Source organism: Nicotiana attenuata, unplaced genomic scaffold (genome assembly GCF_001879085.1).
Source record: "Nicotiana attenuata strain UT unplaced genomic scaffold, NIATTr2, whole genome shotgun sequence".
Lineage (NCBI taxonomy): Eukaryota > Viridiplantae > Streptophyta > Magnoliopsida > Solanales > Solanaceae > Nicotiana > Nicotiana attenuata.
This window is the reverse complement of record NW_017676161.1, coordinates 28,790-48,662: the sequence shown is the minus strand read 5'-3', so window position 1 is coordinate 48,662 and position 19,873 is coordinate 28,790. Positions and strand designations below refer to the sequence as shown.

The window sequence follows — 19,873 nt, the reverse complement described above, 5'->3', positions numbered from 1 at the left end:
CCCTTTCCCACTTAAATATCATGCTTTTGTATGTCACAAAGTCTAGAACTGTGACATGCGCCTAATCCACACATCCCCCACTGTGTTCTTAGTTCTTACCACTAGACCAAAGCCATGGGACATAGATTTCCTTTGAAATATAAGTTAAGGAAACTCCTTTTACATAATAGATGTCACTTTGGTTGTCAACATCATCTATTCACTCTTTGACACTTTTCATCTCTATCCTGCAAATAATTCTGATGGGTCACTACTTGAGCATATATTCCTACGAGGTAGCCAGCAGGTACATAATCCTACTCGTCATCATAATTACCAGTCTTTACTAATCTATGAGATGAGAAAATGCAAAAGTGTGAATCTGCTCACATTTCATTAGTGGAATCATAGTTACTGTCCCTAACCATTCTATTCCACCATGTAAGTTGATATTACCAATAATTTAATCCTCCATACAGAAAGCTATTGATACATAAATAGGTACAAAATAATAATAACCGGCTACGTTTGAAGTGATGTTTATTGACATGTCTAGTGGAGGAAATTACACGGTTCACTCGTTAAAATATGGTGCTTGAATAACAAGTGGCTAAATTAGATACAAACCTCAGGTGCCATCCACCGGTATGTCCCAGTTTCTGCCGTCATCATCTCAGTGAGGGTCTCTTCCCTAGCTAGCCCAAAATCTGCAAGCTTCACAGACTTCTGATTGGCCGTGAGCAACAAATTGTCTGCATAAATGACATTTCCAGATGTGCACTTTCTTAGACAGGAAACGATCAAAAAAAAAAAGAAAAAAAAAACCACACTAAAACATGAAATAGGAATGGTAATAAGAGACTGATGCCAACTTAAGAATAAAACTCCAAGTTAGGAGCATAAACTGACCCATACATCAACTAAGAATGAGTGTTCTATCCACTTTTGGCTTCCCTAGATATTGAGATTCTTTTTATAAAAAGAAGAAAGAATTGAGATGGCAAGCAATGAAGTGAAATATATACCACAATGTCTGCACTAATAACTTCTTCCTTCAATGGTACTTAGATTACTGACCATAGAAGAGCCAACATAAAATGATAAGATAACCCAGAAAAAGAACTATCCAGCAGTAAAATATTGATGGATAAAATAATATAGTCCAAAACCATAATATTTGGCCTGTTTAACATTTCAATGGATAACTACAATAACAAAAAGAAAAAAGAAAAAAGTCTTGTACAGCTCGGCTAGCCAAGTGGTACCAGGTTTTAGATCTCTATGTATAATGCCATTGGCATGTAAACATTCCATGGCCCGAGCAATGTCAAGCGCATAACTTAAGGCGACATGAAGATCAAGCACTTCTGGACGAATGCTGACTAAGTACTTCCGAAGGGACATTCCAGGAAGCAGCTCTGTCACTATAACCATCAAAGGATCCTTGCAAGCTCCAATAAACTGCAAAGAAATCAGAATTTACTAGCTAACACCATAGGGCTTGCTAAACTTAACAAAAGAAAGCTGCTCAAGGGAAGTTAAAAGCAGCACTTTGAAAAGATAATCAGAATAGTATTATTTCAGAGTCTAATGAAGTCGGAAGAGAAAGAAAAATGATACGGGGTACTTACTTTTACAAGATTCTCATGTTTTACTCTTGACATCATAACAACTTCCCGAACAAAACGGCTTCCAAGTGAAGCTCTTTCTTCCGAGGTTTTACCGCCATTTAGAACTTTTATCGCAACAATTTGATCACCATACCTGGAGAGACATGAAGCATTTTTTCCGATAAATGAAAAATGTACAATAAAGCCAGACAGCAGATAATCCAAAATATAGCAAAAAGCACAAATATTTTCGATCTTCCTATTGTTTAAATGACAGAAATTGTTGCGTTTGACTGCCTCTCAAGACAAAAAATGAAAATAGCCAAACTAGAAAAAACACAAGAAGAAAATAGTTACTCTCAGTTACTATATAAGACTCAACGAATATATCAATTTCAAATGGCAAGCAAACTCTCATGTTATATTTTCTGACTAAGATAGCATTTACCTAACTAGTAAACCAATGGAACAGTAACACTGGCCAATCACCTAAAATAAAATCCACAAGTTACAGCATCACAATTTTCAAGTAACTGGCAGAACAACAATGATGATCAGCACTACATTAAAAAAAATTATGGGTAATATTGCGCGAAAGGCGTTACATACCTTCCTTCATAAACTTTTCCATGAGCCCCCTCACCAATTTTGGTTCCAATAAAGAGTTGTTTTGGATCCACCAACACTCTCTCATCAATAGATAATTGATTTGAGGGTACTACTGATGATCCATTTCGTGATACGCCTTCAACGTATTTCTGTACACTACCAACAGGAGTTTCTTCCTCTTCTCTTTCTCTACTCTTCTCACTGCAACTCATGGTTGCAAAATTCTCAATCAGATTATCCCTGAATGCCTCATCCTCAACTCAACCCTTTGATCCTACAAATTACTTGCAAATAACAACTCTGCCCCCATCACTCAAAAAGTCAATACTATCTTCTCATGTTACAATATGAATATTTGATCCTAGCAAACACTTGAACCCTCATAAGCAACGCTTCTTCCTTTAACTTCCTAATAAAAGTAGAAGAATTTAAAACCAAAATATGCCTCCAAAACTTCAAACACCCAAAAGATCTAAAAATCAAGAATCACATAAAAAGATAACCCCTTTTCTTGAAAAAGAAAAAAGAAGGACTTGATTTTTAAACTAAAATCAAGAAACTAGCAGTCTTTGGACAGTGTGCAGATTAAAACAACCCCCAAAAAAACTAAAAGCAAGAACCTTCAAAGGAAGCAACAAGAGGAAGCTTAAAAAAGAAACTTATAATAAAAAAATATGTATACTATCAATACAAATTTCATGCATAGATAAGGACCTAACAAGCAACTCTAAACGACCCCTATAAAGTCTTGTAACTTTACTCTTTCGTTTTTTGTCTTTGGTTCCCCGTTTTCGGGGTGGGGGGGTAGGGGTGGGTTTGAAAAGGGGGGTGGTGGGTTAACTTTGTTTTTGTACTACAAGCTCTTATCTACAATTGAAATGGCGTTCCTGTGAAGATATTCTGGGATAGACTATTTTCCGGTGAGTGTGGGGTATAAAGTGAAGAGAGAGAAAAGTTGGGGAATAAATGTGAATATATTAAAAAGAAAGCACGTTTAAAGTGCACCAAATGCGAATTAGACACGTGGAGAGCACTGAGAACACTTTGGAATATTATTAGCATTAAGACATTAGAGGATATGGACATTGTTAGTTGAGGATGCTTTGGACAAAGCTATTGTGAATGAAGACAAGAGACCTTTCTTTCTCTCTTGACTAACTAATTGGCTTTTTGTGATGTGCAATTCTATTTTTTTTTTTTTTTGTGTTTGATATTTATATTTTGTGTCCCACTTAATTTGGATCATAAGACTTATTAGAAAGGGATACGTTTTCTGTCGGAATTTTTTTTTATTCGTAAAATTTGAACTCAAGACCTTTGATTAAGTGTTAATAATGTGAAATAATTATTTCTAAATTCTCTTTAATTCCAGCAATATAAAAAACTAGTAGTAACTTGAAGAATTTTAGTGTATATATATATTACTCACCTGTTCCAAAAAGAATAACATTATTTTCTTATTAATTTATTTCAAAAATAATAATATCTTTCTAAATTTAAAATAATTTAACGTGAACTTCATATTTTACCTTTAATGACAAACCTTTATAGCCATAAAAAATATTATGTCATATTTATGATCAAAAGTTTCAGAAATCTTAAAGTATTATCGGATACAAAAGTTTTTTTCCCCTTAAACTTCGTGTCAAGTTAAACTATGTCATATAAATTGAAACAGATCTTTATATTGGTTCATAAAAATTTCAAGTAAAATTTTGTATAAAAGTGACATATCTTAGGGTTAATTTGACAACAATATGAGGTGTTGTAATTTCAACAAACTTGAAAGTTTAGGTTAAATTGTGATAAAAGATTTTCAATTTAACATAGCTTTATATATAGATACAATCTATCTTAGCTCAAAAGAAAGGACAATTAAAGTTGTAACGTCCCAGCCGATCGTTTTGAAAATTAAAGTCCTGTTCGGCGGCATAAGGTCTTGAAAAGCTTTGTATTATATGTTATGACTTGCGTGCGTAGTCGAGTTCAGTTACCGGATGATTTAGAGTCAATTGGAAGAAAGATTCTAGTTTTGGAAGCTTAAGCGGTAAGGGTTGACCGGAATTTGACTTTTGTGTAAAAGACTCCGGAATAGGGTTTTGATGATTTCAACAGCTTCGTATGGTGATTTTGGACTTACGCGTGCGTCCGGGTTTGCATTTGGAGGTCCGTAGGGTAATTTGAAGCATTTCGGCGAAAGTTGGAAAAGTTGAAGTTTTGGAAAGTTGAGATGTTTGACCAAGAGTTGACTTTGGTGATATCGGGGTCGGAATGAGATTCCAATAATTGGAACAGCTCCGTTATGTCATTTCGGACTTGCTTGCAAAATTTGACGTCATTCCGGGTTGATTTGATAGATTTCGGCTCGAGTTTTGGAAGTTGGAAGATTTGGAAGTTCATAAGTTCGATTCATAGTGCGATTCGTAGTTTCGACGTTGTTTGATGTGATTTGAGACCTCGATCGGGTCCATATTAGGGTATGGAACTTGTTAGTATGCTGGGACGGGGGTCCTGGGGGCCCCAGGTGTGTTTCGGATGAGTTTCAGATGGTTTTCATGGTTGTGAACATGTCTGGTTCTGGTGCTTCGCACCTGCGACATCTTGGAGCGCAGGTGCGGCTCTGCTTCTGCGTTAGCCTGGTCGCTTCTGCGGTCATAGTGGCCTGGGAGCTCGCTCATTTCTGCGGAGGCTGGCACGCAGGTGCGAAGGCCGCTTTTGCGGTCCAGCGATCGCACCTGCGAAGCAGTTCGCTTCTGCGCTCCTTTTGGCGCTTCTGCGAGGTCGCTGGTGCGACTATAATTCCGCAGATGCGGATCCAGGCCTGGCTAGTTGAGTTTGCATATGCCAACGTTTTCTCGCAAATGTGAGAGTGCAGATGCGCTTCTGTGTACGCAAATGCGGAAGTTCTGGGCAGAATCATATAAATCGAGGGTTTGGCCATTTTCACCATATTTTGAGTTGTAGAACTCGGTTTTGGAAGATATTTCTTGGGGTTTTCAAGCCAATTATTGGGGTAAGTGTTCTTCACCTAGAATTTATTATATTCCATGATTCTATCTTTAATTTCATCTTATAATTTGTGTTTTGAGTTGAGGAAAAATGGGAATTTTGAAGAAAACTTTCAAAATGTAAAATGATGATTTGAGGGACGAAATGGTATCGGAATTTGATAATTTTGGTATGGTTGAACTCGTATCGGAATGGGTATTCGGGTTTTGTGAAATTTGTCGGGTTCCAAGGTGCGGGCCCGAGGGTCGACCTTTGGGTTGATTTTAGTTTTTGATAAAGATTGAAGCTTTATTATCCGGAATAGTTTCTTATGAGTTTTATTTGTGCTTTGAAGTTATTTTGGCTAGATTTGAACCGTCTGGAGGTTATTTCACTCGAGAGGTTCATTTTAGAGTGATGGTCTATCTTCTGTGAAGTAAGTATCTTGCCTAACTTCGTGTGGGGAACTACTCCTTAGGATTTGAGTCTTTTATGCTAATTGTATCATGTAAAATCCATGTACGCGAGGTGACGAGTACGTGCTCGGGCTTATTTGTGGAAAATTGACCTTTTAGGGCTCTTAGGCCCTTATGTTCATTGAATATGAAGTTGTTTTTGTTATGATTAAGTTTCACCTCCACATATTTTAATTGGAAGTAATTGCTTCATGATCCACTCTTATTGCCTATTTGACTCTTATATGACTTAACTGAAGTTGTTACCTCTTCTATTTCCATGTTATCCCTTCCTAATCGCTTCTCCTTAATTGAAAGTATAATTATCTTTTCTATAATTGTTCATCCTTAATTGAAGTAATGATTATCTTTCTGATGCTTACCCTTAATTGAATTTGTTGTATCTCTTTCATAATTGCTCAACCTTAAAAGAAGTTTAGATGTCCTATATCTTAGTTGACTTCTCCTTATTTGGAATTATTGACTCGTGTTATCTCCCTTGTTGTTGAACTGTACTGTGGGGATCATTGTTACATGTTATTTCTCCTTTGTTGAGCTATTCTTATTATGACTAGTATTCTCGATTGTGTTTATTCTTTGTGAACTAGTTCTACCGTGTCTCTGTGATCAAAAGCTCTTGAATTGATTTACTTGCCGTACTCTTGTGTTATTGTCATTGTTGTTGTTGTACTAAGTGTTGTGATGCACGAGGTTTCTGCCGTGCGGTTGTTATTGTGATGCACGAGGTTTCTGCCGTGCCATTGTTATTGTGATGCACGAGGTCTCTACCGTACAGTTGTGGTTGTGTTGCACGAGGTCTCTGCCGTGCTATTGTTACTATTGATATGTGCACATGCGGCGCGACAAGGCGGGCATTTACTTTATTATTGCGCACGTGGCGAGACAATGTGGGCTATGTCAGGAATTTATTTGTGATGACTTGTGACGGCCTGGGGGAATTCTTGTTGTTGATATTTGTGTAGTGGCGCACCTACCTGTGTAAGTTTTATCTTGTGAAAAAAAATTGTGGCAAAAAATATTCTTACGTGCTGTCTATTTTCTCTATACTTACTAGCTGGCATGAACTATGTTAGAACACTGGCACAAGCATAGACGTAGTTAATCACTCCTATCGGTTTAAGAGTATGGATTCTAATATTGTTGAGTATTGATGCACACCCTTGTCCATTTGCCTTCTATATGAGAACAATTCTATTGGCACATGAGTCGTCCGTGCAACTATCAATTGAAATGAGGGTACAAGATGCCAAGTGTTTAGGGTTTATAAAGTGGGACCCGTGACTTGTGAATATTTTGAGGTTTGGTACCTCGTGGAGGTTATTGGGTAAATCTGGTGTGAAAACGGTTATTCTTGTCGAGTTGCTACTTGTCCTTCTTTTATTTGTTTTCATCGGATTTAGACTGTGATGAGCTTACTCTACTGTGTTATTACTTGTTGTGCTCCGCTGCTAATTGTTACTTTTGTTTCTCATTGAAAGCACTGTATCATTATTGTCATTATGTGTAGTTTTGTAGAGATATCATACTCTGTTAGTTCTCCACTTATACTTGTTCAAGTTATCTAGTCAAGTAGGTGTCTCGACTGTCCCTCGTTACTACTCCACTAAGGTTAGTCTTGATACTTACTGGGTACCGCTACGGTGTACTCATACTGCGCTTCTGCACAATTCTTGTGCAGATCTAGGTATTTCGAAGTCAGTCGATCGTTAGCTAGCTGTGCGGATTCCTACTGGGGAGACTCAAGGTAAACCTGCTGCTGCGTTAGCACTTTTCGGAGTCACCTTCTGATGTTATTTTTTCATTGTTTATCCTTACTTCGGAACAGTTGTATTTAGAGGTTTCTAGCAAAAACTCTGTAGAGCTTATGACTTGTACTACCGGTTTTTGGGATTGTAAACTTTGTATCGAGATTTCTTCTTCGCATTTGTCAACTGTTATTTATTATTGTTATTATTTCAGCAAATGTTAGGTTTACCTAGTCCGTAAAACTAGGTGCCATCACGACCTCCTATGGAGGGAGATTTGGGTCGTGACAAAAGTCTTGCTAGTATTCTAATAAAGAAACAAAGAAATTATTTGAGAAAGGTTATTCCATGCATGATATGTTAAGTTGAATGATAAAAGTCTCGTTTAGTCAAAAATGCTCCCTTTGACAATAAAATAACCAAATAGAATTGCAGATATGAACAGCCCAACTCGTGAACGTGACGTTTGGGTCCCCCAAACACTTGAGAAAAGTCAACTTGGGCTCCAATTAAACAAGATTATAAACCCTACACATGAGAGAAAAAGAAAAGGAAAAAAGGACCTTACAAATGGGTTCAATTTTGTTCTAAGAAGCAATTCTTTGAAGTTGAAGAGTAAGAAAAGATCTTCCCCTTAGATCTTTAGACCTGACCAAGAAAGTAAAACAAGTAGTTATAAATTCAGAGAAAAAAGAGTCCCTCGAGTTTTATTAGTAGTTAGACAAGTGTTGAGATCAAGATCAAAGATATATGGACCATATGGCCCGAACTAAAAAGAAAGCACAAGCAAGACTCCTTTCACCCGCGTGAGAAATTATTTGAATCCATATCAAAGAAAATGGACGACTTAAAAAGATTATAAAATCACGTTGATCACCATATTTTACGTAAGCTACTTGATAGTACTGCATGTACATGCTGCAATTCGAAACTGAAAATTTGAATGTGATACTGATTATAAATCATTTCCGAACAACTCTCTCTAGTATCATCATCTTCTACGTAACATCCTAACCATATAAAAGTTTGGTTCTTTGATGGAGCATTGAGATCGAGGAGTTTAGTTACTGTTTACTTAGACTGTGCTCTTTATTTCTATTCTATTAAAGTGCGTAGTTGACAAGATCTCTTTTTCCTTTTTGGACAACCTATCAGAAGTAAACCTATATCCAAAAAGTTAAAAACTTGCATTGGGAATTTTTGAATAAATAATAGTTGAATGATGATAAAAGGCTTGATAAGTCTTTGGTTGGTGAGTAACCAACAACCAGCACTGCTTTTGCCACAGCTGCTTCTCAACCCACAACACTATCAACCTCATCTCCTTCCACGCCGACCTTACCTTCGTCACCAGCAACTGCTACATCACCCCCACCGGCCATAGACACCCGAAAGGAGGATGTCCCTCCTCCCCCGTCCCCAGACTATGGGAATTTGGGTCACAACTATTCGCCCCCTTCTGCAGATCCCCAGAGGGAGGAGTGTCTCTCTCTTGGTATCTACCGAGTGCCATCTGCTGTCCCGGCTGGTGAAACTCGCCAATTACTTAAAGCCGCTAGCTTCAGAAAAAGATAAGAAGAAAATACATTCTCTTTCTTGAGTGTATGATAAATAATGCCATGCACAACGTTCACGATCAATTTTGACCCTCCCTTTTAAAATTAATTTATTTATACTTAATAATTTACAATGAATACTTTGAATATATTTTCAATCAATAACACCTATGTTTACAAATTAATTTGGTATAAGTAATTTTGAAATTCATAATTCAATTTTATAAATATGTCATGCCTATTATTTTATGATTATTAAAATAACATTATAATAGGCCTTACAATTAGTTTAATTAGTTATTCTTCAATTTTTAGTTAATTGGTCTATCATTTCAATAATTCAAACTATTATCACAATTTAGAAAATAAAGTATTTTTTAATTAATTATTTTACAATAATTAGTAGTGTATATGATAATTGTAATTTTATTATATTTTGAAATTAATTAAGTTTATGTAATTTAATTTCAAAGGGAATTAAAGTGGTTAAAGGCTATAATTGCAATTCTCTAATTAAACACAAAAGGGCTATCTTTTAAATCAATTTGGCCCAAATGAAATGCCCAATCCGGAAATACCCAGTCCAAACAATCCCATCCTCTCTATTTTGATTATCCATGCCACTCTCATCAAACCAATAAGACTTTGCCACGTCACCCATCCCAATCACTCACAATAGAAACACATTTAATCCAGGCCGTCCATCCGTTTGATCAGCGGTCTACGTTTTAACTCCCATTTTCCTCTTAATTTTAAAATACCCAAAAGATTTAATCCTCACCGTTGGATCACAAAGATCCAATGAATGTTGATACCCAATTTTGCCCTCATATTTTTTTCAAATAGTATATATACATTCAAAATATCATTTTGCATCATTATTAGTTTACAAAATCTATACAAGCATTTTCTATAATTTTCCATAATTTTTAGAGCTATATAATTGATTTTCTTGCATTTAAATTACTTGAATATTTATTAATTATTCCTTCAAATTATTTTGTGGTGACTTAATCATCTAAAACTGTTATTTGAATCCATATACATGGTTCAACTATTTCATAAAATTATATTAGTATTTTTTAGGCTATTTGCACAATCTTGCAATAATTGCCTACATTTTGCAATTTATTGCATTTGTCAGTTTATTCAAAGTCAAAATAAGTTTCTACAATTTTTTAATCTTCTACTATTGTTTTAAAGTATTAACTTGCATAAATAGCATTTTTATATATTTATTTAACTATTTTTATTAAATTATTTCCCTTTTAATCTCTTATTTAAAAGCTGGCCCAATTTTTGAGCTATTTTTCGGACCAAACAGACCCAAATCCCTGGCCCAATCCTCAAGACCAAAACCCGACCCAGATCCCTTTGAATCTCAGCCGTTGATCAAAAGCGATCAACGGCTCACAACACCCCCACTCCCTTTCCTTATATCCCCCCCTAACCTAACCCAAATCCCAATTTCCTAAAGATAGACGCCTCTATTCTCTCTGTTTCTCTCTTCTCCTTCACAAACCCTAGCCGTCACACCCTCTGATTCTCTCCGATTCCGACCCTGATATGGAATCCTCTTACGATTTGCCTTCCATATAAGCTCCATCTCCCTGTTACTCACACGATTTTGGTATTACTTAGTACTCACCTATTTTTGGCAAGTACCAGACTTGGAATCATGTGGAAATCGTCTTCAATATTCAAGATCTAGACGGTATTCCGTCTATATACGTTCATGGCAAAGCGATATGAAGCCGATTCACCAAAATCATTGGTCGAATCTTTGATTTCTGTCAACTAAGGTTTACCTAATTTTTCCCTAATCCGATTTTTAATTGATTCTGCATGTTATTATTTCCTTATTTATGTTTGATTTTGTAGTGTTTCCTTGTTCGTTTGTTTGATTTCTACTAATATATAAATCCATCCCCTATTTTCCTTTGAGACATACTCTAATCACCGGATTCACTAAAAACTCAAAGCTATCACTCTATTCTTTCATTCTCTTGTTCTATACTTTGGCTCTTGGCCGGCTGAAAGCCAAGGCTACCGGAATTCGATTATTTAATCTTTCTTAGTGTGCGCACTACCCGCGGTTCGTTTGAGACTCTTGGGAACTCTGACGCACAAAGACTCTGGGTTCTAATGCTCTTTTTTGACGTTTAGAGTACAATGGAGTTTGTTCTTGCTTGCTTGTCTATTTATCAATTGATAACTGGTAAGTTCCTTGGCTTTGCAATTTCATTCTCTTGTGTTCATGTCTTGCACGTTCATACCTTTGAAATTTCGTGATTCAATGTGTTTCTAGGCCATATCTGTATGCAACCTTGTTGGCACTGAATTTGTTTCATGATCTGAACTTCTTTAGTATTTGAATTTGCCTAAAATTTCCAGTTCTAAGACATGTTTATTGTACATGCTTAACTTGAATAATTTTGACTCTCTTAAGCTCGTTTAGCCTAGCATGTTGGTACCTAAATGTTTATATTTGTCGCCTAGCATGAGTTTGCTTTCCTGCTTTGTTCTGAATTTCTGTAATGACTGACTCGTATCTATAATGTGTTCCAATCTATGTTAGGACATTATTTCTAGCTATGACCTGCTACCATGCTATTTTGTCACTCATTATGTCTTTGGTTTGCTTAATCCTGTATCCCCTAGTGATTAGTTGGGACCTTTAGAGTAGCTATCCCAACTTGTGTTCCCTTATAAGATTTGATACTGGCTTGTCTTATTGATATAAGTTGGCATGTCTGCTTTCGGGGTGGTGTGATGGATACTCAACATAATTTGGACCCCTAGGCTTTAAATCCCTTATGTTAGTGTTCTACTTTGGACTCGTTTGGCATTGTGCACCCTTGTATGTTGAGCTTGTAATCTCAGAAAACTTGATTCCCCTAACTCTCTCAATATGTTTTGTGCCAATATGCTATCTCTTGCTAAGTGTTTGAACCTGTAATACCAACCTTTCCTCTAAGTCTTATTGATTCTCTTAGCTGGCATGTTCTGTGTTTAAGCAATTCTGCTGTGTCTGCTTCTAAAATACAAGTGCACCTCTTCAAATTCTATCACTTAGTCATTGTTCTCTCACTCTTATCTATTATCTATATTATTCTGCATCTATCACTCTTGGCCGGCTGAAAGCCAAGGCCACCGAAACTCTCTCTATTGACCTCCCTAGTGTGAGCACCGCTCGGGGTCCAGTTGAGACTCCTGTGAACTCTGACACACTAGGATTTAGGGTCCTTTGGCCACTCTCTTTGCTAGTGGAATTTAAGCTGTCTCTGACACTTAGATTACCTCTTTTATCTTATGTGTTTAATCTGCAAACTGGGTTGCTTAAGTGATTTCTGTGTGATTCGATATTTGGGTCATGTGGTCAATTTGTGACTCTTTGGCCTGGCTTGAGTTCCTTTGTGACTTTGGGCTGTGCTGATGGGCATAGTCTCCTATTTTAGAGAGATGCTTGGATCTGGGCATGTTATTTGCGAAGAAGGAGCTTGTGAAGGCCCAGGCAATACTGGTATCTTCTTTTGGGCCTGCTGTTAGGCCTACTAATGTTCCTGGTGTAATATTTATACTTATGTTCATTATCTGGGCCTATAATAATTTGTAATAACAAACAATTGGGGTATTAGTGAAATTGGGAAAACAGGTATATTCTAATGTTTGCATAAAAAGGTAGAAAACATGCCTATAGGATTTCTAGGACTTGTTATTTTATCCAACCTGCCATACATGCTATTTAGTCTCTATGTACACTAGTAGAAACCATGCCTATAGGGAATCACACACTCACTCTACTTGTTTTACTATGCCTACTACTTTGCATTATTAGACAGTGTCAATAACTGTTCGCTAAATTTCCGTACCTACAACATATTCACTAGATATCATGCCTATAGGATCATTATTAACTTATGTTCTACTGATCCTCATCTAGATATTATGTCTATAGGATCTTAATCGACTAATTGGCTACTGTCATCGCTATTTTCATCACATCGCTCACTTAGATAGCATGTCTATAGGAATAAGCGATAAATCTTCCAGCTATCGGAACCTAGCTATAAAATACTGCTACTCGCTAAGAAAGCATGCCAATAGGATCAAACACGAGGATAACTCTTAAGTTTTCAAATGGTTTATCTGCCTCATTGCGTAAACAACTTAGAGATCATGCCTATAGGATTTATGATACTTAAAATCTGCAAATTCGTTGCTCTAAAACAACAGCACTGCATGTACTGGAAATCAAAGTCACATAGAAGCCATGTCTGTAGGACTTAATAACTCTAACTTGCCTCAATTCTGAAACTGTCTACCGCCTAATCTGCCTGCATGCATTGGTCTTTACGTGTGGAGGCTAACTTGCGCCTTTAACTGTCTTTACGTAAAGTCCTACTTGTTTTGAGTGTCGCTTAGTTTATCATTTTGAGCAACCTAAGTAAAGTATAGAACCACCCAAATAGAGGTCAAATGCCTCCTGGACCATAGGCATGGGACGGGTAGTGCACGCATAGGGTACGACTTAGAATTGAATTAGAGCGCCTTTAAGTAAACAACTTTAACATAGTAATTGGGTAGCAGGAGATAATAGTCTGTGCCCGCTGAATAATATGAGTAACTACCTATCTTAAGGGAGTTGCAAAGTATTATTTATGCTGCACGGGGTGATCCTTTAGGCTAAAAAACTTAGGACCCCCCTTTTTTTATTCCTTATGAATTTGTGATCTACCCTTAGTCATCTAATATAGACCGTTATATCCTTGTATTCCTTAAGATTTAAATTAATTCTCATTGTGTTATAATTAATCTCTCTGACCTTTTATCCTCTTTGTTTATTTGTCATCTCGTCTAATTATAATGCACATAGTCTTAAGTTCGGCCGAGACCCACAGTTGTGGACCTCGAAGAGTGCCTAACACCTTCTCTTGGAGGTAATTTGAGCCCTTACCCGATCTTTGGTGGCATTGACTAGTCAAACAGAGTTATCTGTATAATAGTTGCCCCAACGCACCTTAAAAACCGTTAGGTGTCGACTCTTCTTCTCTAAACACTCTATCTCCTACTCAGAAGAGTTGTTACATGTCGAAACGTGCTTTCACGAGAAAAAGGGGCGCGACAGCATGGCGACTCTGCTGGGGATTTATACTTAGGCTCTTACCATAGTGAACTTGACTTATTTCTTTGTTACATGCTATGACATGCACATCCCTTCCCTTCTCCACCTCTATTTGTTTAAATTTGCTATACATGCACATCCCTTTCCCTATTCACCCTTATCCGTTTAAATCTGTTATGACATGCATATCCCTTCCCCGTTCACCTCTATTTGCTATGACCGCTCTTCATTGTTCTTCATTTGGTTTAAGACTGCTATGTCATGCCTCTCCCATCCCTACTCCCTTACCTGCTTTATTACATTCTTGCATATATTTCACGGACTAAACTGACTTCTTCCTTTTGTTTTTTTTCTAGTTTTTCATGTTTACCTTACTACTGTATTTATTGCTCCCACATATTTATCATGCAAATACTTGGAAACGTGTTATTATCTCTGCATAAAGCATGCTTCACATCATACTCCACTCGTGCCAATTATCAACATAGCGGTGCTTAATGTGTCCGCGCTCTTCCAAAATTACCCTTTTAAAATCGAAAAGGCTTATTCGCAGTAGACTAGTCGATCAGCGGTGCAGTTGATGGTCCCGTGCCTTTCCCTCTCAAGTTGTCCACTTGAGAGTACCAGTCTAGACCATTCTAGAAACCTTACTCCAATATCAAATGTGCATGCATCATGTTAAACCTAGTACGGGTTAGAACATTGTTAACGTAATAGCCCACTAAGATAAGCCTTGTCCAATGTCTGATGGGATTTCCACAATCCCAATGGATACTATCATGTTATGTGCATTACTTGGAGAAAATGTGCCAATATGTTGATCATTATTGTGTAAGTGGTCGAATCTGGAGGGGGAAAGGGCTAATTTTATTTGTTTGCAGAAAATGAAGCATGAAGTCTCCAGGTTTGGCATGGTCCAAAATATCCCACCTCTACTACTTGACTGGTGGAAAAACCTCACGCCTTGCGACAAGAATCATGTGAGAAGGGTACTTGGTGACTTGCCATCTTTTCTTGACATCCGACCAAATAGGGCATTGATTGAGGTCACTACCATGTTCTGGGACGAGAAAAGGGCCGTCTTTCGCTTTGGTGACATAAAAATGACTCATCTCCTAGATAATAAGAGGCTTAGCTAAGTTGTCGTGGGATAGTCCAGTGTTATTATTGCCGGAGAATGCACCCCTTGCGGTTTTCTAAAAATGCTAGGTTTCAAGAAAAATGATGAGTTGCTTTGTTTGAAGAAATCATACATCCCATTTGAATTTCTTTATGAGCGTTACGGGCACAGTAAGTCGTATTGTCTTCATCATGAGGAACTCGCCATTACTTCTTTGGGTTGGGCGCACCGCCTTGATTATGTGTTCATCGTCTGCTTCTTGGGGTTGTTGATATTTGCAATGAAAGGGGGAAGGATTCATACGCATCTAGCCATGGTCGCCAGAACTTTGATGGAAGGCATCTAGGGACAGACTTATACCATCATCCCCATGATCTTAGCTGAAAAGTACCGCGCTCTAGATCGGTGCAAGCAGGGATTCGGGCACTTCGAATGTTGTAATTTTTTATTGCAAGTTTGGTTATTGGAACATTTCCAGAGGGGAGAATATCGCCAAGAGCTTCTGCAACGACCGTTGGGTGTCTACATCGCTTACCATCATCCAAAGAAAATGATATTTATCCCAGACAGGTTTGCATAACATGGAAATGCTGCAAGTTGGGTGCGTTTCTTCAGCAATCTAACAGATGAGCAAGTACATTGGATGTTTGAATGGTTTCCTAGCAGTGAGTTCATCATCAGGTCAAAAGAGACTACTCATCTAGTACTGATCGGGTTAAGAGGCATCTATCCTTATGCTCCTATAAGGGTAATGAGACAAGCGGGAAGAAAACAGGTTATACCTCGGCTTCCCAACATGGTCTAGTACTAAGCAGATTTCAATGGGGACATCATTCCGTTCAAGTTCGAAGCACAACATATGTGGAACCAGAAAATCATTATGGAAAAAGAAACAATTGAGCCAGACAGGTATCATGCCGGTCATGTGTACTTCTACCCATCATGGTTGGTAGACGATATAGCAGGAGACATCAAGCCAGGAGTCAATATGAAAAACAGGATCATAGATGCTGCTGCTAAGGCACAGGTCAAGTATAAGAGGCTATGTAAAAGAGTTTTCGAGTCTGAGGCTAGACATCTGGAACAACACAAAGTGGATATGGAGGCGATCAATGAATGGAAGGAAATTGCCACTAAGTCAACAGAGGGATTGGAATATTTGGAACACGGATTGATGGAGCTTGAGGGGAAGATGAGAAAGAGGCTTTCAAATTGTCAAAACACGGATGGCAGCGAAGGAGGGCATATAGCAAAGGCTTACTTATTATTGGATATGCGCGATCTGGGGAACCTGATTGATGGAGTCAAGAGAGCCAAGCACGGAGAAGGTCCTTCTGCGACCAAGTAGATTAGAATATGATGTTTTTCTTACTGCTTTCTACCATAGTTTTAGATTTCGATTGTAATAAGGCCAAGTGCCATTAGTGATTTTATCATTACTGTCAATTTAGTAAAGGTTTGACTCATTTTCGCATTAATGAAATGACGCAATTATTGGCATTAATTTTCTCCAAGTCTATGTATCGCTTAGGCCTACCTCGGGCACAATGAGGTCCCCCAAATTAGGACGCGAATTTATTGCATTATTTTTCCAAACATGTTTAATATAGGAAGCATTCTTTCAATACCCTTTACTGACTTGGTTACCTTTTGCTTTTTCTTTCTTTCAATTATTCCCATTCCCCAAGGTTGGTTCGTGTATACTGGCATCGTCGGCATATCATACTAGATTCAGAGGTCCTCCACCTCCTCCCACACCAAGCGATCCTAAAGGCAGAAACAAAGGGAAAGAAAAAATGGATGAATTGAGCGGTATCAGGAAAGACAACGCTACTATGGCAGAAAACGTCGAAACCTCAGATGGCCGAAGTACTCCGGCATAGAATGAACTGGTCTTACGTCTGGAACAGAAAATCCTGGAGCTACAAGGAGAACTTGAGTAGGTCCGAAACTTGGCAAACCTTTCTCTCACCCTAAACGTCTCTGATATTAACCAACAAAATCCAAATACCCAAAACCTAGCACCACCCCAAAACACACAAAACCAAAATCCACCTCCAAATCCTCCTACACCACATGGTGTACCCTGCACCTCCTCAGAACCTTAACCCTCCGCCAGTACGTACTCCTCAACAACACCACCATCACCCAACTCAATACCCATAAACCACCACTTATCACACTCCCCAGAATGCACCATAACCTACTCCTGATCCCAAAAACTCATCCAATGACCACTCTTATGCCTAGATTCCCGAAGTTCATCAAAGCAATCCCATATATGTGGAAACTTTACCCTACAGCCTACAACAAACTATATATACCTGAATCAACCAAGAAAGACCTGCTCATCAAGAACATGGCGGAAGAACTCAAGAAGCTCACTGGCAGAGTTCAGAGTGTCGAAGGTGGTAAAGGCATTGAAGGTTTGAAATATGAGGACTTGTGCATTCAGCTAGATGTGGAACTGCCGGAGGGTTACAAACCTCCCAAGTTCGAAATGTTCGATGGAACTGGTGATCCAAAAGTGCATCTAAGGACATATTGTGACAAACTCGTAGGAGTGGGTAAAGATGAACGAATCCGTATGAAGCTGTACATGAGAAGACTCACAGGAGATGCTTTGTCTTGGTATATCAATCAGGACCCAAAGAAGTGGGTTAGTTGGGTAAGCATGGCGTCAGACTTCATGGACTGATTCAGGTTTAACATAGAAAATGCACCGGACGTTTTCTACATTCAGAATCTCAAGAAGAAACCAACAGAAACCTTCCGCGAGTATGTTACTCGGTGGAGGTCTGAAGCTGTGAAAGTAAGATCAGCACTTGAAGAAGAACAAATAAATAAGTTCTTCGTCAGAGCTCAAGACCCGTAGTACTATGAAAAAGGCTGATGGTTATTGAAAACCATAAATTCTCTGACATCATCAAGGTAGGAGAAAGAATAGAAGAAGGGATTAAGAGTGGAATGGTGACGGATTTCGAAGAACTATAGGCCACAAATAAAGCCTTGCAATCTGGAGGTATCTCGAAGAAGAAAGAAGTAGGTGTTGTGATGGTAGCCAAGGTCCTAAGTCTCATCTCACACACCAAACACCTCCACCTACATACCAGCCTTCACCCCCCAGATACCAACAACCTGCCACCACCTACCATGCCTATAACACCCAACCTGCATATTATCACTCACCACCACCCGCCCGCTAAAATTACTTAAAAACCAAGACCAAACTTCGACCGCAGGCCACCTAGACAATACACTCCAATTGCTGAACCCATAGACCAACTATATGAGAGACTGAAGGCCGCTGGTTATGTCACTCCCATTCCTGCCGTTGCTATGGAAAATTCTTTTCAACGGATCAACCCTAACAAAACATGTGCCTATCATTCAGGCATGAAGGGCCATACAATCGATGAGTGTCGCACACTGAAAGACAAGATTCAGACATTAATCGACACCAAGGTCATACAGGCAAAGGACGCTGCACCAAATGTTCGTAAAAATCCTCTCCCAGACCACAGAGGTGAGGGAGTGAATGTGATAGAGACTGACAAGGAATGGGATCCGGAGGGATCAATTGGACTCATTCGAGAAGGAGATAATCCTAAAATATCTCCGGTCACCCTTATGCCCGTTCTGGTACAAACCCAAACACCGTTCAAAGTCGAGGTAACTACACCCTTCACAGTGATGGTGGCTCCCACACCATCTTACAACTCTAATGCCATCCCATGGGTTTATATTGCGGAAGCAAGGAGAAAAGGAAAAACAAAAATGGATGAAACAGGTGCGGCACAAGGCATGACTAGAACTGGCAGAGTCTATACGCCTGAGCACTTGGGAGGAACAAGCAAAGAAGCTGCTTCTAAGCCGCCTGTTATTGAGACCAGCACCGATGACCTTTGGAGAAAAGTACAAGCGAGAGAATACTCTATTGTTGACCACCTGAATAAAACTCCCACTCAGATATCCATCTTGTCACTGTTGCAAAACTTTGACACATACAAGAATGCCTTGATGAAAGTGCTGAGCGAAGCTTATGTACCCACCAACATCATTAGTGGAGAGATGGCTAATATGGTCGGGAAGGTATTGGAAAGCCACAAAATCACCTTTCACGAGGATGAATTACCACCAGAAGGACTAAGTCACAGCAGGGCACCACACTTCACAGTGCAATTTGAGGATAAGTTCATCGCCAGGGTCCTGATAGATGGGGGTTCAAGTCTCAATATGTGCCCACTGACTACTCTGAAGAGGTTGGGTAAAAGCTTGCACGGGATACGAGTGGGAAGCATGAATGTGAAGAAGTTTGATGGATCTCAAAGAGCCACCATCGGAGAAATCAACCTCAGCCTACAGATGAGCCCTACCTGGTTTGATGTTTAGTTCCAAGTGCTGGATATATCTGCTACCTATAACCTATTGTTGGGGCGACCCTGGATACATGCCGCTGGGGCAGTGGCTTCAACTCTACATCAGGCTGTGAAGTTCAAATGGAATCACCAGGAAGTAATCATTCATGGAGATGGAAGTAATCCCATCTACACCAATCAGACCGTTTTAGTCATCGAGAACAAGAAGAAGTTGGGCGGAGAAACATACCATTGCATTGAGCGCATCAACGCAATTGAAAAAGGAAAATGGTGGAGCAACAAGATA

At 38.7% G+C, this 19,873-nt stretch overlaps 1 protein-coding gene across 1 annotated transcript; it reads right to left on the bottom strand.

Moving 5' to 3' along the window:
- Window positions 1-579: 579 nt before the first annotated feature.
- Window positions 580-2,834, bottom strand: LOC109220806 (serine/threonine-protein kinase HT1-like). The gene is made up of 4 exons (XM_019385274.1): window positions 2,199-2,834; window positions 1,611-1,743; window positions 1,245-1,440; window positions 580-731 (listed from the first exon to the last, which is right to left on the bottom strand). Exons 1-4 carry the CDS (start codon window positions 2,408-2,410, stop codon window positions 595-597), a joined length of 678 nt encoding a protein of 225 aa, XP_019240819.1. The 5' UTR covers window positions 2,411-2,834; the 3' UTR covers window positions 580-594.
- Window positions 2,835-19,873: the final 17,039 nt, after the last annotated feature.